Source organism: Diabrotica undecimpunctata, chromosome 7 (genome assembly GCF_040954645.1).
Source record: "Diabrotica undecimpunctata isolate CICGRU chromosome 7, icDiaUnde3, whole genome shotgun sequence".
Taxonomy (NCBI): Eukaryota; Metazoa; Arthropoda; class Insecta; order Coleoptera; family Chrysomelidae; genus Diabrotica; species Diabrotica undecimpunctata.
Genome location: NC_092809.1, coordinates 123,814,743 through 123,836,910, shown reverse-complemented (window position 1 = coordinate 123,836,910; position 22,168 = coordinate 123,814,743). Strand labels below are relative to the sequence as shown.

The 22,168-nt window shown below is 32.9% G+C and overlaps 1 protein-coding gene across 2 annotated transcripts in view; it reads right to left on the bottom strand.

The window, feature by feature from the left end:
• Positions 1-22,168, bottom strand: part of LOC140445775 (netrin-1-like) — an 879,901-nt gene that overhangs the window by 279,692 nt on the left and 578,041 nt on the right. For both annotated transcript variants that reach the window (XM_072538112.1, XM_072538113.1), the window contains exon 2: positions 703-891. In XM_072538112.1, coding sequence (XP_072394213.1) covers positions 703-891 — 189 coding nt within the window. The remainder of the gene's footprint in view (positions 1-702; positions 892-22,168) is intronic.

Genomic DNA, 22,168 nt, shown 5'->3' with positions numbered 1-22,168 from the left:
TGTCTTTTTCATGTTTTCCTAGGTTTTCTTTTTTTGTGCCAGTTCTCGAATTTCTTTGGGACAATTTTAACCTGTGGTTCTTCTTATATGTTATTTGGTATTGTTCCATGGCGCTTGTTTTATATTTATGGTTACTTTCTCTGCTTCTTTATCAAGTTGTTCGTTAGTTATGATTGATATATTTAGATTAATTCTGTCACTTAAGTTCTGTCTAAAGCTAACCCAGTCCATTCTGCTGTTGGTTAAGGTGGAGTTATTTTCCCTTGGTAAAAATGCTCCCATCGGCTTTTTATATTTTCATAACATTTACTGTAACTTTCTTAAAATGGAAAGTCAATCAATAACGGGTTTAAATATAAGAGAATTCAAATTTTAATACAAAAAACCAAAACAAAACAAAATATCGACGCTATGGTCTGACAAAACAGAGACAGATAAATATGTTAATACTAAATAAAGGAAATAACCAAACCCATACAGGAGATCGAGGTAATCAAGACGAGGTCTTAATATGAACACTTTAATGATTTTGTCCTGTGTTAAAATGGCATCTTAAGAAAAATAAGGAAACGTTATGTCCGTAGCATGTGCGGCAGTAAGTTGTCCGGTGGTTTATCAAATCTCTACAATCCGGTGTGGGTAATTCACAAAGCCGTAAACGCTTCAGTAAATCTGTAATTAAGAAGAAGAGTTAGTACTCACGTTTACATGCTCTGCGATGCGTAATCGCTCTGTTGGGATCCCTGTAAAATCCTTCGCGGCAATAGTGACAGTGTCTTCCGGCGGTGTAATGACGACATTTCAGGCAAACGCCGCCGGACACTCTGCCAGACAACTTGTACAGCTCCATATTAAATCTGCAACGGCGCGCATGTTGATTGCATTCGCAAGCTGAAAAAAAAACGAAACATTTTAAATACGTTAACTTTATCAAAGGCAAATATTTTGTTTTGAATAAATGTTTGATTATTCAACAATACGACGTCAGTTGCGATTTCAAACTAAATAGACTATAACAAAGGTAACTAAGAATGTTTCATAAATAAGGATACTTTTTTGTTAAATAAAAAATGGCTAATCAATCAGGAGTTATGATCGACTGCAGAATAAGTAAAAATTACAATTTTTATCTGATAAATGATATTAAATGTAAGTGTAAGATATTTTATCAATAAAACACTAAAACCTTTTATTTTCAAAACTTCCACAAAATTTATTTTAAATTTTTTTTATCACTACAGCTGTTTCGACAGAGTACCTTTCTCAAGTGATCTATTTTTGGTATGCGTTTACACTTTATAGTATGTAACTGTATAAGTTGAGGAGGGGAGAGGAGACTGTTTATCTCAAGTTGCTCATTCAGAATTATGTCTGTATATTTTAATTTGTTACTTTCCATAGATTCTAATAAAGAAAGCTTAAGTAAGGCCTTTATTTTGAATGTGAAGAATTTGAAATTCGTCATGAAAAGAATGACTATGGTCTAGAAGGTAAAGTGCGTACGTAGAATCTGTTTTTCTATTATTGAAAGCCCTTATGTGCTGCTGCACGTTTGTTAAAAGTTCTATCAGTTTGACCGATGTAAGTTTTTAGTTAGTCGCCTTATTTAAGTTTGTTCTTTCTGTCTTTTTTTTGTGTTGCTATTTTTTTGATAGCTTACCTGTATAAGTAATTGAGCAGAAGGTACTGGGTTTTTCTCTGGTGGTGAAAATACTAATTTCAAGGCTTTCTTAGGTAGTTTTCGATTTCAAATTTTGATTATAGTTTGTTCGTTGTAAGCATTGTTTACTGCTATTTGCTTAATGATTTTTCATTCTATCTAGAAGTTGCTTTTTGAGATGGGAATTTCTATAAATTTATGTAATGTGCTATGGTAGGCTTCCAATATATGTTGTAAGGGATGGGATGATGAATTGTGTATAATCCTGTCAGTATGGGTAGTATTATGAAATAAAGAGAACTCATGTATGTTTTTAAGTCTGATAATTTCTAAATCTAGAAAATTTAGGATTATTTCTGTTCTGTTTCTATTGTAAATTCAATATGACTATGGATTAATATACGATGCGGATTGGTCAAGTTGCCTGTTAGTTCCTGTAAACATACCTCCACCAATATAAAAACCTGTTTGAATAAGGGATGTTGTAAAATCTTTGTTTCTAGATGATTCATAAAAATATCTGATAGCAATGGAGTTAGAGCATTACCCATTATAAGTCCTGCACTTTTAATTTGTATATATTTGATTAATAAATTTAAAGTACTTAGTCCTGGTTTACGAATATTTCAAGAAGATATAAAATTTCGTATGTAATGATTGGATTTGTAATATTATTGTCTAAAACGTTTTTTAACATAACAGAAGTTTCTGTAGGAGGAATACAAGGAAAAAGATTTTTTACATCAAATATGACTGTAAGATAATCTATTTTTTCACATCTCGCTTAGAAACTAGGAGAAATTGTTGGGTAGACCATCCCAAAACCACTATATTTTTCCTAATTAACTAATACATGACAGTTGCCTAAATCGCACCACGGACGTGAAAATAGGTACGATTGTTTTAGCCTAATGTGTGCTAGGTTTAAGTTAAGTTTACTAACTATTTACAAACAAGAATTGTTGGTTTTTGGAACTTCAATACACTGCATCGCTTATCTTGATTCTAACTAGACACGATCATGGACACAATATTTTCACCTTGATCCACGGTTTCAAATCAAGTTTCAAGGAGCGCATTCACCCACTATTTCACTGACCTTGCTCGCTGGTAGACTCCGTGCACTTTTGTCTGCTTCTTTTTTGTCTGTTTTATTTTTATCTTTACCTTCTTTTTCTAGTGCACTCCATTGACGGAGGTTTACCATCACTACATCAAAATGATCTCCATTCTGCGCCACTTTTAGTAATTGTTGAACGTTCATCCTCGTCAAAGTTCTGATGTTTCGAAGCCATGACATGGCTCTTCTGGATACTCCACTTCGGCCCTCTATCTTCCCTTTAATTATTATTCGTAGCAGGTTACATTTGTCATTTTTTATTATGTAGTCTAGGGACGAGTTCTTTATTGTCTTAATCGTTATAAGTTATTTCTAACTCTCTATTTATAATGTTTAATACTGTTCAATTTGCACATTTCAAAGGCTTCTAGCCGTTTCATGGTATTTAATTTTAATGTCCAGGCTTCAACTCCATCCAGAAGGACCGACCAAATTTAATAACTCTAATTCAGATATTCAAACTTAGTTTTCGGTTTAGATAATTTGCTTCCATTCTTTGTACATGTTCCTAGTCTGTTCTATTCGTTTTTTTTTTTGGACGAAATTGCTGTTTTTTTTTAACATAATTTTAAGATAAACGAAATAATGGCTATTGATTTCGAATTAGATTTTTGTGTTGAGATGTTAGAGTTTTAATTAAATTAAAGTGTGTGTGAAGTTTATTTCAGGTATTTAAATGCTGCAATCTGTTTTAATTATAAGAATATTGACAGCGATGTTTATTGTTTGTTTTTTAATAAGTTCATGTTTGTTTAAATTTAAAAGTTTCATAAACATACGTTTTTATTCTGTTTTATTCTATTTTATTATTTTATTTTGATAATATTGTAGAGACATTATAAATCTTTTGAAGTATCTTATTGAAAATACAACCTGTTTTACAGCTTATGGGTAAATATGCCGATTTTTATGATTTGCTTTGATCATTCTTTGATATGTTTTCTAATGTATGTTTTTTTCATGTCTTTGAGAGCAATGTTTGTTTAATTTTTTTAATCTTAAGTCCCTTCATGAGTTTCAGATTAAAACTCATTGGCGCCCATTTTGTTTAGCAGTCTAGCTGTATTCCGTGTTTCTTATTTTTCTTTGTCAAACTGTTATATTTTGTTATCTAACTATTTTCTATCGTTTATCTATCGGTCTTGGATCTGCACTTTTCTAAAATCTATATCCTCACCCTTAATGAAGCTCCCAAACTGAGCAACGTGGTCTTCATTAATTACTGATGGAGGAAGTTTTTATTATCTACTTTTGTCATTTTTTTCGTTACAATTGAAAAGAAAAGGGCATATTACAAATACTTGCAAAATAAGACAGAAGAAAACAACATAGAATTGTTTTACAATTCTGTGAGTCCGCAAATCGACAGGACAACTTTAGAAAATTTTTCAATAAATGGCTTAATAAACTGATGGTTCTGTTATCGGTACAGGTTTTTGCTGTTGTCTTGTTATGTAGAGCTATAAACAATAAATTGGACCAACCATCAGGTACGTATACGCTAGTATAAACGGTATTGAAAAACGAAGTTATAGCCTCTAAAACCCTCTTTTTGGTCTGAGATATGGAAACCTTTACAGTCTATTATTTACTACTGTATACCTAGTTTATATTTAGAGGCAAATAATTGTTACTCAGATTTTGGGACTGATACTGAAATCTGGGTAAAAAACACTTTGTATTTTATTTCTATACTTGTACTTTTGTACTTATATCTGAATCATAACAGTCGTAAATAAATAAAGCTCTGGTACGCTTAAAAACGTTAGAAATATAGATCCTAAACCATGTCACATGCAAGAAAAAAATGAATTGCCCCGTATTTTACTTGACTATAGTAAAGCTTTACGAATGAAGTTAAATATAAATGGCCGACAAAAGCGGTTTCTTCTTTAAATCTCATATTGCCCTCAGGAAATTCGCAATATCTCGAGATTGCCATATACTCGCATCCGATTCTTCATTTATAGGTTTCTGTAATAACAGTGAAAAAACCATTTATATATAAAGCATTTAGTCGAGAAAATAACAATAAATGTGAGTGGTAGGCGACAGTTTTACCTTTTGTTAGGTTATTTTGTTAAGTGTATAATGCCATAAAGCTATATCGACAGATTTTTGTCTATATAGCTTTTAAATGAAGACCCCAAGGGAAACGAATAAATAATAGAATAGATATTTTAATTAAAAATTTGTTAAATTCTATCCACTGACGTTGAAATTTTTCTCTACATCTGTTATTGAAACCCTCATAGTGGTACGATTATATTTTCCGCCTTCTGCCTGATCGGCCGATTTACGATCCCCCGAAGTCAAAAAGTTAATTAAACCTCCATAAAATTTGCTCAACAGATTGCGATACACAGGTAGGTATAATATAAAAACCAATAATCCATTATAAACAAATGATAGAAAATTTTGTTTGATGATCCCTTTTGCTGAGATAATTGCAGTTTTATGAATTATGATGTACTGTTACATTAAAGATATTTCTTTTACAGCAGCGAACGTTTTTATTATTTAGCCCTTTGGCTCTCAACATACATCAATTGTTTTATTATACCACTTTTATCGAGATAACAACTTTGTCGAGTAAAAAAGTTTATTGAGTGATATATTTTATTAATGATTTACTAATCATTTAAAGAGCCTAAAAGAAGGCACAAATGATTTCATCATCATCATCATCATCATCATTTAGCTGTACAACTCTATGTGAGTCTTGGCCGCGTTTACTATTTCCCTCCATTGTTGTCTGACCTGAGCAGCTATTTCCCATTGCTGCATTCCCATTTTGCGTAGATCACTGGCTACTGCGTCCTTCCATCTCTTTCTTGGGCGACCAACTGACCTTCTGCCATCGGGCCTTTCCCAGAATGTGGCGTTCAGGAGTCTTCCGTCACTCGATCTTAGTACGTGGCCCGCCCATCTTATTCGGTTTGCTTTAATGTAGCGTACTATGTTTTCATCTGAAGAAAATGTCTTCAAAAAACTAAATTGGACCGAAAAGAGATTAAAAATAGATGGAGTATAACTTAACCATTTGCGTTTCGCAGACGACATAGTACTAATAAGCACAGATATCCATGAACTAAAATCAATGCTACACGATTTAAATTACAAATCGAATCAAATAGGATTAAAAATGAATCTCGATAAAACAAAGATATTAAGCAACAGCCTAGAAAACATCACGATAGATAACATCAATATAGAAAAGGTAGAACAATATATATATATATATATATATATATATATATATATATATATATATATATATATATCTAGGACATGCAATTAAAAACGAAAAGAAAAATCAAACCCTAGAAATTAAAAGGACACAATTGTCATGGCCTGCTTTTGGTAAGTTGAGCTTCATTTTAAAAGACAGAAAAATCCCAATACACTTAAAACGAAAAACCTATGACATTTGTATACTACTAGTTGCAACTTATGGATTGGAAACTATGGCAATAACAAGAAAAATGGCAGAACAATTAAGAGTAACTCAACGGGACATGGAGAGGACCATGTTAAATATAAGCCTTAGAGACAAAATTCCTAACACCGAAATACGTCGAAAATTTTATTTTATTTATTTTCAGATGTTATGATCGTTCCCAGGTACTTGAATTCTTTGACGACTTCAAAGTTGTATTCATTGATTGGTACGTTTTGTCTAACCCTTGGTCTTGGGTTCTTCGTAATCACCATGTACTTGGTGTTACCCTCGTTGACCTTCAGACCTACTTCCTTGGCTCCGTTTTCGAATAGGGTAAAAACTTCCTTTGCATCTCTGGTGGATTGTGCAATTGTGTCCACGTCATTCGCAAACGCCAATAGTATTTTTGATCCTTGGGCGGCAAATCCGTTTGTCAGTTGTGGTTGAGCTTTCCTTATCGCATGTTCCAGTGCAAAATTAAATAGCAGGATGGCGAGAGGATCTCTTTGTCTAAGCCTGGTGTCAATGAGGAATTCCTCCGTCGTGGTGCTGCCAATTCTGATCCGTGCGGAAGCGTTCTCTGTGCTCACCTGTGCTAATCGTACCAGCTTTTCAGGTACTCCCATTTTTACCATGGTCTCCCACAATGCTTCTCTGCTAACAGAATCGTAAGTTTGTTTAAAGTCCACGAAGATTTGGTGTACATCGCGGTTGAATTCCCAGTTTTTTTTTCAACACCTGACGTAGGACGAATATCTGGTCTATGGTCAACCTTCACGGTCTGAATCCGCTTTGGTAGTCGCCTATTATTTCCTCTGCGTATGTAGTTAGCCTTCTAGATAGTATTATGGATATAAATTTGTACGTTGTATTGATTAACGATATTCCTCTATAGTTCCGACCTATTTGTTTGTCTCCCTTGTTGAGGATAGGTACTATATGGCTTTCATGGCAGTGTTTCGGTATTTCTTCTCTTTCCCAGACTTCTCTTATAAGATGATATATCTCAAGGTGGAGCCTTTTCCCCCTTTTTTTAGTAGTTCCGCCTGTATGCCGTCTGGGCCTGTGGCTTTATGGTTTTTTAGGGATGAAATTGCGGACTTTACTTCGGCTAGTGTGGGCTCTGGTATTGCAGGTTCGGCTAACTGGTACTGTCTTTTTTGCCCTGTCGTTGTGGGTTTTTCTGTATTTAAGAGTTGCTCAAAATACTTTCTCCAGTGGCGGCTTATCTCCTCGTCGTCTGTGAGCAATTGTCCTGCATCGTCTTTTATAAATCTTGGGCTGTTGGTCGTGTTGCCCTTCATTGTTTTTAGGTCCTTATAAAACTGTCTAGACTGACCGGTTCTATGTTCCTCCTCCAGTGGCACTCCTGTACTTTCTATGGCGTTCGTTATATTTTGCCATTTCTGGTCTATGGTCAATTCTGGCGTTGATGTTTCTTCTTCTTCCAGTGTCTGCAATTTGTTTTGGATCAGTGCCTGATATTGGCGGTCATTATCAGGTAAATGATTTGCAATTTTTTATTGACACATCGGTACTAATGTAGGTAATAAACGCTTTTAAACATCCCAAAAAATATTTTAAAATAACTATTTGTTGCGCAACAACAACATTTAATATTTTTATTCCATTTTGTATCATATTATCATATCACTTAGTTTTAAGGTTTAGATTTGTAAAATTCTTTTGAACCATTTAATAATCTGTACTGGCGTCGATAACTTGTAATCATAAGAACTTTCTAGACATAAGCTTCTAAAGTCGTCAAAGAATCATAACAATGAGACGATTATTAGTAATTTTCAAATTATCGGTTTGAGTCATCCAAAAAATCAAAGCAGCAATGCAAGCAACCTACTCAGGTAATTTTACCAATGAATGGAGTATTGACGATTGCGAAATGTAAACAGATCCTTCATATAGGTCGAGGGTCAAGGGGGCGATTTCTTAATTTTAAGAAATCGTTATGGGCCCAGCGTTATTTAAGGGGGTGAGTTGAGATCAGTTCGAATCCAGAATTCAGTGAGCGGGAACCTCCTGTTCGCGCTAGTCGCACTATGGAAAGTTTAACACAGTCGGAATATTAATAATTTTACTCAACTCGTGTCTATCGTATCACCGACAAGTTCTCTAGATTTTCTGGACATAAATTCAAGAGGAGTAAATGTCGTAAAGCAGCTGTCGTAGGCAAGTTATCTTCGTCCAAAACACGTAGTTGTAATTTTTTAAATATACTTGTTAAAACTTTATTTGCGAAAATTTCGTTTGTCCCAGTTTTCTGGGCGGTCCTTCAAAAAATTATAGAAACGTGAACCTAGTTCCCTAAGGACCTAGTTCTCTAGGGGCAAAACCAGCGACCTATGATTGGTGCGCTAAACAAAGGCAATAGAACGAGGTATAAGGACAAACACACCTGCATCTTCACACACTATTTCCTTTTCTTACTACAACGTAGAAATGTGCCACTTTTGTATTTGGTTTGTAATTTTTTGTTTTTTAAAACAATTTGTAATTCTTCGTTTACAAATACACATTAGTATTGTATGTATCAGATTTTAATAATAAAATTAGAAGAGTTTGCATATCGGGATAGCAAAAGAAGTAATTGAAAAACGGGAATTTTGTACCTAATACGGAACATGTAGATATATGTAACAAGTCTCGTTACCGTCTGGTCACAAGTGTTTGTTCTATAACATTTAAATGGCAGGGCCCATTGCCAAAATCTTGCCAAATGTGAACTACGTAGTGTGATTCAGTTTTTAAATGTAAGGGTTTAACTCACGTAGAGTTTATGCATGGGGACGAAACAATAAATTCAGAAATCTATTAAGAAACCCTTTAAATACTAAAATGTGCTATACAGAATAATCGACGTGGCCTGTTGTCGGCGATGGTATTTTTAATGGCAAATTTTCGAGCACCTACCCCAACATCCCAGGCGCCTTCCTATTATTATCTGTTCCTGAAACTTAAGAAATTCTTAAATGGAAAGCAGTTTGAAAACGACGAAAAGTCCAAAAATAAAGTGATCCTGGATCAGGCGTTTGGGGGTAGAAAATTGGCACACCGGCATCGAAAAACTGATTCCACGATACAACAAATGCCTTAACAATAAAGGCAACTACATTGAAAAATATCCTAAGGTACTGTAACTTTGTAAATACAATTTTATGGTGATATCGTTTGTTTATAATGTTTTATGCCAAAACGTTCTTTACTTTTTGACGTTACGTTTCGACCAAACACTAGCATTAGCCAAGTATTTTGAAGTTATACTTCTATACGCACGGTCGGCGTTGGAAATTTGCATGAGAGTGAATCTGTGAAACCATTACATATGTAACATAATGAGTAAGAGAGAGACAAGATATATTTTCTCTCTCTTCCTCTCTCGAGAATAAAAATGTTCCTTTTGTATTTAATATTATATATATATTATTATATATATAATATAATATGTATTAATATTATTATTTATGTGATATGTTTTGTATTATTTAAAATTAAACGTTTATAATTATTTTAGGCTTTTGTACATTTCAAAATAATCACTGTTTTACCGAGAACTGTCAATTTTGAAATCCGTTAGTGTCATGTCTAATTGGCAAATCCTTTACGTGTTTGGTTCATACGCTGGCGCTGGTGGTTGTGAGTTCGAATCCCAATTATGAATTTCTTTTTTAATTTTTGAAATATTTAAAAACCTCACGTTAATCTTATTAAATATATGTAATATACGCAAAAAACATAAATTTTAAAATAAAATAAAAATTTACAACATAATCCGAGTTGTTGGTTTTTTATTTTTATCTTCGTAAAGTAAGTTATTGTATATTGACAGTTTTAAATACTTATGAATATTACATTTTAATTTATATTGGATTATTATATTAAATTATGTTGCAGTGTATTTATTGTATTGTAATTTTTATATTAATAACAAAATAAACAATTTTTTTTTAGAAAATATCCATTCTCTCGATTTTTAAAATTATTTCGTGGCATTATTTATATTTAACAACATCTAAGCTGAATTAATACCAAAACAGATTTAAAATACTTCTCCAACGCATATTATAATTTATTTAATTGGTGTTTAAAATATGTACTGGTGTGTGATGTGTGTATGTGTTGTACTACGACACTGGTATACTTCACATCTGGATTTATTGAAGTGTCTACACAAACAAACCAATATTTTTTTTTTGTTTGAAAGAATATTGTTTTGCCTGGATTCTATACCACTTAAGTTTTAACCATCAATAGGGTAATGTGTAAAGTAATGGCAAATTGCAACAAAAAGTAAAGATTTTTCCGGAAAATATGGTTTAAGAAAGAAGGCAGGTCTTTTCGCTACGAGCCGAGTGTGGTTGCATTTAATTAAGAGCAGATATCGGCAAAAGAATATGAACTTTCCGAAAATTCTAATAAGCAGCCTAATATTTAACAAAAGATCTATTTTTATTAACGTTTTTATGTTCACTGTTTTTAATAAACTAAATTTTAACCATCTTTGAAAGAAATCAATTTTTAGATATCCTCCCAGCTTTTAGTACGTATTTTTTATATTTGTTATAACTTTCTACTTCTTATTTTACATTGAACAATGAACTATTCAATTTTTAAAGTGTAGCTATAATAGAGTCATGTGTAACTGACAGTGCCTCGGGCATGACGCTTCTCTCATTACGGTCCTGCAACGGTGAATGTTGCCTTCCAGGCAACAGGAAAACAACCTATTCTGTCTCTGACATCATATTATATCCATATTCATCCACATATCGCTTTCATGTAGCCCTGCTGGTTAACATCGGAAAAGAGGTAAATAGGAGAAAAGGTGTACTAAATTTTTTAATGTCAAAGCTTTTCAAAACTGGTAACGCTATTTTGAATTGCATAAAATTAATATATGGCTAACCATCTATGGGATCATATATTAAACTATTGTAGTGTTCAATCAAAAATTCAAATAAACATGCGAAAACGAGAAAGTATCTGAATACTAAACAAATGCAAGAATATGGTCAATATATAAAAAATCCAGTAGCATAATTTTAGGGTCATTTCATAAAGTGGCAAAATTACCAATCAGAAATTAGGAACAATAGGTCAGTTATGAACCAAACTTTTAAACTGAAAATAATACAGACCATGTTATTAAAACTATAATATCAAATAAAGTAGTTAAATTTCATATTAATTATATTCAGTATCATCACTTTACAAAATAATCAAATAAAATATATCAGATATCATATCAAATAACGGGTGCATTTTTTTGATGTATAGAAATGTAAGTTGGCAAAACTTTTTTAACCGTAGGCCATTTTAACAGCTGTCAAGTGATTATGGTTAAGTTTGGTTTGATATGTCAGCATAAATAGGCTTGACGCCTGAACAATGTTGCCAAATTGTAAAAATTTATTTTAAAAATTATGGTTCTGTTCGAAATACGTATCGCACACTACGTTTATTTTATGGTCAACATAATAGTCCACCAGAGCAATTAATTCGATTAACCTTTGGCACCACGTTTATTCTAAATAATAATACGCATCCACAGATATGTCGTACAGTGCGTACAAAAGAAGTTATTGTTGCTGTAGAGCGTAGTATAGAGGAATACCTGAATCAGTCTATCCATCATCGTGCACGGCAGTTGGATATGTGTCTATCTACTTTATGGAAGATTTTGGAAAGATCTTGGTAAGCATGCTTACAAAATCTAACTCGTGCAGGATTGAAGCTACACAATCATCTATCAATGCGTAGATGCGGTGAATGGGCCCAAAACGAGATTCTCGTTGATCCCGACTATCATAAGCGAATTTTGTTTAGCGACGAAGCTCACTTTTGGTTGAATGGCTAGTCAACAAACAAAATTGCCATATTTGGACTGAAGATAATCCTGAAGTGAATGTTGAGAAACCGTTACATCTAGACAAACTTACTGTTTGGTGTGCTTTATGGGCTGGTGGAATTATTGACCCGTACTTCTTCAAAAACAATGCTGGCCAGAACGATACAGTCAATGGTGATCGCTATAGAGTCATAACTACTGACTTTTTCATTTCTTAATTGAACAACCATGATATGCAGCAGCTGATGTTTCAACAAGGCGTCGCAACATGTCGCACAGCTTGTCCCACAATTGATTTATTAAAGAAAACGTTTGATAACTGCAGAGTTTCACGTTTGAGACCCGTGAAGTGGGCTCCAATATCGTGCAAATTAACACCGGTAGGCTATTTTCTGTAGAAATATTTGAGGTCGCTAGTCTACATCGATAAGCCTAAAACGATTGACTACTTGGAGGACAAAATTTACCGCGTTATCGCCGATATACGGCCATAAATGTTGAAAAAAGTCATCGAAAATTGGACCTCCAGATTAGACAACTTCAGAGCCGGCCGTTGCAGTCATATGTCAGAATTCATATTTAATTTATAATGCCAAAAGGTTATCTTTCGAATAAAGGCAATCTCGTGTCAATTTAAAAAAAATATCTTTGTTTTATTCCATTTCAAAGATCTATACCTCTAAAAAAACACCCTTTATATCACATATTTTAAATTTATTACGAAACATGAGAACTAATCTACGTTCTCTATGCAATGGATTAACTATGCAAATAAAACAAAACAACATTAAATGATAGATACGCCAAAAACTTTATATCAATTATGCTCTTTTCCTGCTTTTAAATAATTTGTATTAATAAAATGATCCTTTATTTTTGTTTATTGTTTAGTTTTTATTCTAAAAATTAAAATAACTGGCGCTCAACTTCCACTTTATAATTTTTTTTGCCTGCTAACTTTTCGATAGCTCTGGTATGTCGACATTTCAATATCCATTTATAAATTAATTATTAACGATATCCCTACTACTGGAAACTACTAATGTTTAAATATTCCGTTCTGAAAAGGACATGCCCTGTCCGTCACTAACTATCACTGCAGCAACAAAATCTTTGTTGTTATAGCAACAAAATTAGTTTTATTTTAAAACGTCTTTTTATAAACTCCCTTCTTCTTCTTCTTAGCCTTCTGTCGTCCATGTTTGGACATAGGCCTCTCCAAACTCCTTTCATCGGTCTCTATCCTGAGCAACATATTTCCAATTTATTCCGGCTATTCTTTTAATATCATCAACCCATCTCATCTGTGGTCTTCCTCTTGGTCGTTTACTTTCGTAAGGTCTCCAATGTTGTATTGTAGTATTCCAAGGTTGGTCTTTTTGTCTAGCAGTGTGACCCGCGAAGCTCCATTTAAGTTTGGCAATTTTTGTTACTATGTCCTCGACTTTTGTTTTCGATCTTACCCAGTCGTTCCTCTTTTTATCTGACAGTCGTATACCTAACATTGCTCTTTCCATTGTTCTTTCTGTTGTGGCTAGTTTATTCATGTTTGCCTTGGTTAGGGTCCAGGTTTGACATCCATATGTCATGATAGGAAGGATGCATTGGTTGAAACACTTTGCTTCTCAAGTATTGGGGTATTTTGCGGTTCTTCATCTGTGTTTGTCATTATTTTTGTTTTTTTCATATTCATTTTTAGGCCGACATATTGGGAGCTGGCTGCTACTTCCCCTATCATAATTTGCAGTTCCTCGAATGTGCTCGCTATAATCACTATGTCGTCAGCGAATCTGAGGTGGTTTAACTTGTTGCCATTAACGTTAATGCTATAGGTTGACCAATTTGTAGTTTTGAAGACGTCTTCTAGGTTGAAAAGTTTTAGCGATATTACGTCTCCTTGTCTCACTCCTCTCTTAATGGGGATGGGATTTGTATTTTCGTCTAGTTGTATTATCATAGTTGCATTTTCATATATATTATGTATTAGTTGCCTATATCTCGAATCTATTCTACAATTTTTATTAGCTTGTTCTATGGCCCACATCTCGATACTATCAAACGCCTTTTCATAGTCGACGAAGGCAAGAAATACGGGTAGTTGGTATTCATTTGCCTTCTCTATCAATGTTCTCATTGTCAGCAGATGGTCTGATGTACTATATCCTTTGCGGAAGCCAGCCTGTTCAACCAGTTGGTAATTGTCCATTTTGTAGGTTAACCGGTTGTTAATAATTCTCATAAATAGTTTGTATACTTGACTGAGCAACGATGTAGGTCTATAATTCTGTAGATCACATTTGTCCCCTTTTTTGTGTAAGAGTATTACTAGACTCTCGTTCCAGTCTTTAGTGATCTTGCTATTATGGAGACATCTATTAAATAATTCTATTAGTACAGGGATTGTTAATGTCTTGCTTGTTTTCAAGAGCTCGGCTCTTGAACTACCTTCAGACTTCCCTTCCCTTGAGACTCCCTTCAACTTTAATAAACTTATCTCTATGAAAATGTTTTTATTCTCTGAAATTTAGGTATTTTTATAGAGCGAGGACACTTAAGTGCTTTTCTGTGTCGAAAACCTTGGGTAAGAACTTAATACAGTCACCAAGCTCCACCATCTAATGAACCTAATACGGAAATAACACCGACAACATTGTCAACTTTTCATCCAGCAGCCCAACATCGAAAACAGTATGAGAAGTTAAGTGTTTAATTAGGACATTTTTTCGTTAATATAAAATCCTTTAGCCCCCCTTATACCTTTATACCTTCAGCCATTTTGTTTACACCTTCAGTCATTTTTTTTTTATTGTTTCAATCATCGTATACAGGTTTTGCTATAACATATAGACAAGTCTGCCAATTGTCAAATATTTGTGTTATGCTTTGATCTCCCTTGTGATGTGTGAAAAAGAGATGCTTTAGCTAAGATTGACCTCCTCACGATCCTAAGTCAATCGTGGATTTCAAAACAGTGCAACCAACATGGTTAGTACCTTACAACTTATAATTACTGTTAAAAAAAGACCGAACTATACATTAAAATTGATAAAGAAATTTACTTTTAACTTTCAATATACACACGTGCCCAATTGATTACACACCCATGAGTTTTGTAAATAAAAGTAATAAATTGTAAAATTTGATTGGTTTATGTAATATTGAGGAATTGTCGTAAAAACACACTTTTTATGACAATATAAATGCAGGTGTGTGTCTAACATTGTAACTGATTATTAATCTGTGTCTATTTAAAGAATTTTCAATGAACATTTTGTTATTCAAACACACCATGAATTATGCATGAAAGTTACAAAAAGAGTGTTTAATCTACACTGTACTCCAATGAATAGGGACACAAAAAGAGGTCTTGCCTTATATGAGCTCCAGTAGTTAATTTTTTAATTTTGTTTGGAACCCTTATATAAGAATAAATTGGGGGCATTGTCATTCTTTTAATAGATTAAAAAAAACTATTTAAGCTAGCAAAATGAACTTAGGGAAATCAGTTAATCGTTCTATTCCATTGTAAAGATCAAACAAAAACTTTTTAGTACAAGATACTTAAAAATTGTTTTAATGAGCAAAATATCGTACATTTTTAGTGTTGCTGTAATTAATACGCACTAGAAATTAATTAACTTAAAACAGTTTTTTAAAAGAAACATAAAATAGCTACAAGATCTATCAGGTATTGATATAAAATAAGAGTCTATTAGGTAGATCCAAATTGAAGATTTTATTATGCTTATCCATAATCTAAAACAAACTTTGAAATGTGTAAACGAATTTTTGTAAAAATAGTGCTATAATGAACACATCCGATAAAATATAGAAATGGTTGGCAGCTTTAAGAAGTCGAAATACAACATAACCAACAATGTAATCCTTCATGTGATGCCGAGAACCTTTATCAAAATAGGATACCAAAATGGACTTAAATCTTTCGGTCACCATGTAGACATACGTATACATCAACTCCTAAATTATTTTGTATATATTGAAAAACAATATCACCAGTTTTAACTGTCATTGTTAGTCCCTTACATCATACAGGTTGCTTATAAAATACGTGTTGCCCTCTACTTGATAGTAGTAAAATTATATAACGTTTGTAATTAAATTGTTTAAAGCTATTAACAAAATTCTTGCATTTCTGCACTGATAAGGTTAACGCCTATCAAAACAATTTGTCTGAATTTGTAGTGCTTCATTTGTTAGACAACACTAATCTGTTTTTAAGGTAACGTGAAAAAAATAGATTTTGAAAAGTTCTTCCTGATATTTCAGACGTCTAAGAACGTAGATATTCGTCTATGCTGTGGACTCCGTGAACAAAAAGTAAGCACATTAACACCCATTATCGCAGGAAGAACTCCCACAATTGATAGATGATTGCTCCGCCATATAAATATTGATTAGTGATGGTTCTGAAGATTATGGCTGGTAGTCAGACATTGTAACAATTGAATGTAATTTTAAACTTATTTTTTATCTGTGTTGTAACAATATGGACGAAATTCTTTTCTCTTAGTTGGGGTAAAATAAATAGTCAGAAAATAAACAGACTATATTTGAGAAAAAAACTTTCAGAAAACCAAGAATCGACAGAAAAAGCTGAAAAAAAATGGAATATTTGTAAGAAAATTAAGAGACTTACTACTTAAAAAAAATGAATTGACTAAAAAAGAAGATTTCACATGGAGGGAAAATGTTATTTTTATACATGAATATATGCATGAAATAGACGAAGTAACTGAAATGGAAAGGCCAATGTTTTTTTCCCAATACTTTCCTGAAGATTTTTTTTTATTTATTTATGCCTCAACCTTAAAGGACATTCCAGACAAATATGGCGAACACTGAGCACAATATCACATACATAGCACTGTGATTTTAATTCACTCTCCTGCAGATGTTTATGGGTGATGTCTATTCTCAGACAAGATAGAATGGTTTCATGTAAACGCTTATTTGAGGTTAGTTCCCAAGGTAATATCGAATGTTTTACTTCTCGTAGTTTGGATGTTGATTGATTCCATTGGTCTGCCAACAATTGATTACTAAATTCTTGGTTATATATTTTACATCTAGATGTATAATACTTCTAGCAAAGAATATAAATGCATATATAGACGCATATGCTTTGCGATGGTTATCTGCTTTTTTTTTGTATGGAGAGTTTCTTATTGTGGTTGGGATAAAAACAGTCCAAGCAGAAACAGTGTTGATATTTAACAACACAATAGGTATCTGGAAATTTGAATTCAAGTTCATTGAGTATCTATTGACAATTTCATAAAACGAAGGTCAAGCCTAGCATGTCTTGGTAAAATATTCCTAAAATGGTCTGAATTTACGTAGTAGTTAACAGAATTCATAGGATTTGCCTGTAATAGTTCCGTATATTAGTAAAATTTGTTTTCTTCGAAATTACAGGGGAGTTCTCCAGATACACATTATAAACTTTCAATAGGGGTAGTATAAAATTCACCTAGTATGGTTCGTAAAGCACTATTTTGTATTCGATCGAGTTGTTTTATCAAATTGGTTTTGCTGAATCGTAAATAATACAGGCGAAATCGAATTTGGATCTGTTCAATGACTTGTACATAAGAGTCAGAGTTTTACTATCTACTCCCCAAGTGTTATGTGCAACAGTTTTTATATTGTTAAGTGCACATTAACACGTACTTTTTAGATCATGAATGTGGTGATTCTAGGATAATCTGTTGTAAAATGTCATGCATAAAAATTTAGTTTTAGTAACATATTTTAATTCTTTATTAAACAGTTTTAAAACTGGGTAGTAGAAATTAATTACAGACTTACTCACAATCTATGGATATATAGATTGTAAGTATATCATTTATTTCTACTACTTAGTTTAAAATTGACTCACACAAGCAAACAATGCATTATTTAAACAGTTTTAATTATGAAGTGATATTACTTCTTTCTTTTTTTTTGTGACAATAACATAGATTTTGATTTTGTGGTTGATAATTAAAAACCAGTAGAAATTATCCATGATTCGAGATACCATAACACTTTCTGTAGAGTTTTATTATTTATCTCCTTAACAAAAATAATTAAATCAACAGCAAAGAGTCTAGCTTTCACTGGTTAGTCACAAGTGGAGATAATATTATTAATGCAATAATAAATAAGGATTAGGGATGAATTGTGCAATATTAGCTTTAATTACCCATCGACTAAGTTTTTGAATAATACCATGGCGCCTAACTATATCGTTTCAATTTGGGATTTTTTAATATTTTTTTTGCTTCTCGAATGGCTTCGGAAATATCATCATCAAATTCTGACATAACTAATTCTATTTCATTGCAGTGTTCAAAGTAAAAAAAACTGCTTCGAGCCAGGTTCCCCACCTTGTAATTACTGGTTTAGGTGGCAAAGGGACACCGGGAAACCTTTCTTTATATATTTGCACCCTCAACGGAGCCTTTACAAAAACTTTTTTCATAAAATTTATAAAATTATTTACCAACGGAAACAGATTTCTTATTTCTTCAGCAATTCTATTTACCCCGTGGGCTACACAAGTGCAATGAATTAAATTAGGATAAAATATCTTTAAATTAACAGCAGCTTTTAACATATATGCCGCAGCATCTGAAAGCATTAAAACTATTTTATTCACTGGTATAGCGTTGGGTAAAAAGAGGTTTGTCAAACTATCTTGTATAAATCGACTTATTGTTAAATTGTTTGTTTTTTCCAATTCTTTAACGGCAACTAAATAAGGTTTTCTCGCAAAATTTTCGTTCAAAATTCCAATCATTAAATTAGCTATATACCTGCCGCATACATCTGTCGTTTCATCCACGATAATATACAAAAAATTGCCCTCTAACTCCCGCTTAATTTTTGAAATACATTCCACATAACATTTTTCCACATTATGTTTTCTCAATGTAGGGTAGAGGCACCACTTATGGCCACCCTAAGAACTTTCTTTATTATTTTTCTATTGAGAAACATGTAGGATTTGAATAAAATCTTTCCGCTCAATGCCATTTTGACTTTCGAATCTGCTCTGCTAGGAGATCAACTGATCATAAAGATTCAATTCATACTGAAATTATTATAATGTTTTATATTTTGAACAACAAAAATCCCTACTTTTGGCCATGTGTTTCTACTTTTGGCCATACACTTTCCCCACTTTTGGCCACCCAAGAACTAAATAAAAATAGAGATACAAGTTGATTTGTGCTTAAATATTTATTGAACTACAAAAATATCTAAAACAAAATAAATTTATGGTAACACAAATAAGTAAAAAGTATTGAAAATAATAATTAAAACTTTTATAAATAGTACTTATGATTTCATATTTGTTCATAAATGTCTAATTGTCCTGGAAAAATAGCCTTAAATTTTCTTCCTTGTTCCTGGACAATAGGCTCGGGTAGTTTTCCCAAAATATCGCCTTTATCTATACTGCAAACGTCATTTTCTATAGGACAAAACACAGTTTTTTCTTCATTGACACTTTTGAAACATTGTATCTCATACTCTTCTGATGAAAGGATATCTATAATTTTGGTAACATATTTATATGTTGTCGTCGATCTTTTACCCAGTTGTTTAAATCTGGCAAGCACAAAGTCTCCCAATTTCAGATCATCGGTATCGTACATTTGAATATTTTCTGGTTCTAGTTCCATGAAGTCAACATCGTCTCCACTACTACCACTTTCCTCCCAGTCTTCATGTTCTTCTGAAGAAGAGCCTGAAGCTAGATCGTATCCGGAATCCGATCATATTTAAAAAGTGTCAAAGGAGGAGCCAATTTTCCTTCTGCATTTACTGTGAAAAGCGTGGTTACATTTTCCTTATCTGATGAGGTTCGTTCATCATAGATGTTTTTTCCTCGCGGTCTAATTACAGTACCACTTTTTGGGGCTAAACAAAAACATGTTTCATCCATATTGTAAATCCTTTTTGGATGATCTAAAACACTGGTAGCACTCATATCGCTTAAATTCATACGAACCTCGTCGAACCATTTACGTATTTTCTCTTCAGTTACTGCGCCTCTACCGTGAATGTATTCTGCTTTTTTCTGGGACAGTTGCTTGTGCCTGTTAAGGAAGCTGTAATACCATTTTTTCCTGGACGATCGTTGACAAAAGGAGTTTTAATATTTGACTCTCGAACAAGTTTTTGTACCGAACTCAATAACCCGTCTTTATCAATTGGAAATCCCATCTTTGCACAATTTAATATCCATTCAACTAAGGGGTCTTCAGTTTCTTTTCACAAGTGAGAATCGAATCCACAGTGCACTGAATCTCTTGGAGACTTTCCGGATATTTTGTTGCGCAAAGTAGTTCTCGGAACTTTAAATTGACGACTGGCTGTGGCCACAGGCATTCCTTCGGATATGGCATTTAATGCTAAATTTAATTTTGAAGGTGAATACTGAAATTTTGGTATTCTTATATTTTTATTATTTTATTATTCTTAAGGGCGTTTGGCATTTTCACTAAAAGAAATAAAATAGCTATATTTATGTAAACATGCTACATTAGTAGAAAAGTAACTTGGCCAAAAGTGGATTTCGTTTACCTACTTGTGGCCAGTAGATTGGCCATAAGTAGGTAAATAGTGATTTTCGGTTTCCACTTGTGGCCACCTTCATTTTTTCAAATATCATACTATTAATTATAATGAAACATAAAAAATAAAAAGTGTCTATTTACCTTATCTCTCACTTCTAATGAAGAAAAAATAGCATATAGTATTGGATTTAAAACGATGATATCAGATATGTTTCTTAAGAAAATGTGTTAGTTAGCTCGGCACGTGCAACACACTACCAGTCAAACATCAATAATGAAATGAATGGATCAGTTAGGTAGGTTTCTGTCACTGTTCCCACTTCCTACATAATTATTTGACATTTTAGCAGCTTCAAGCTTATTGGTTGATGGACGCCATGCTTATTATCCTACGAATCATAGTGAAATGGCCATAGGTGGGGTAGTGGCCTTAAGTGGTGCCTCTACCCTACTCTCGTCCGGTAAGGATTTATTAAGATATTTTTCGAAAAAGCATTAAAAACTAGGGTTATTAACTTTATATAGAGGAATGTTGGATGCAATCATCATCTGGCATAAATCAAATTTAAATGCGTCTTCCTCATTTTTTTTGAACTGCTTAAACTATCCCGCAGAGATATTTGGGCTAACTTAGAGAAATTTAATTTTTCCAAATTACGTTTATGAAGTGGGGTTCCACAATGCTGGTCAATAAAGTACTTTTTTCTACTTGAAATCTGAGAATTTAAAAAAAATAATTAGAATTCTAAAACCGCTTTAGAATTTAGTTATGTTGTGGGACGAGAAAAAAAGATAAAAAATAAAACTTACCGATTTGCCGCATGGTTTACAAAATGCTCCATCTCCTTATAGAGAAAGTTCCGAATAAGGTGCGATCCATAGCCTTAATTTAGATGTCATCTTTTCACACAAATGTCTAAAACGTTTTAAAACGTGTTCTTTGCTTTTCGGTATACGCAACAAAACTAAACTAGGATATAGCAATTTGTAACTAAACTCTGATACAGTAACCGACTGTACAACTGATAATAAACTAATAAAGCTTAGGGATTTTAAAATAGTTAACCCTCAAGTCTCGATCAGGTACATTTTCCTAGAAATCTGTTATATAAACAAACCATTGATATTTTATTATTGACCCAAAATTTTATTATAGAATGGTTTAGTAATAGAATAATATCATGGGTAGTACCATGAAATTTTAAAAAAGGCACAAATAGGCGGAATTTACGAAAAAAGGCAAAAAGTGCAAAAAACAATTATTATAATAGGCAAAATAGGCAAAAAAGGCATTTTGCCTATAATCCGAGCTTTAGTTATCAGGACCGAAAGAAGAGTTTTTCGTATTATTGAGTGATTATTCTAATTCATCTATGGTTATGGGATAATTTAAAGGAGAAAGATCATTAGGCCATTTATCAATAACTTTGGATTCAGCCGTTTCTTTTTTGGTATTCATTTTATAATCATAAAATGAAGACGTTTGTTGGTATAC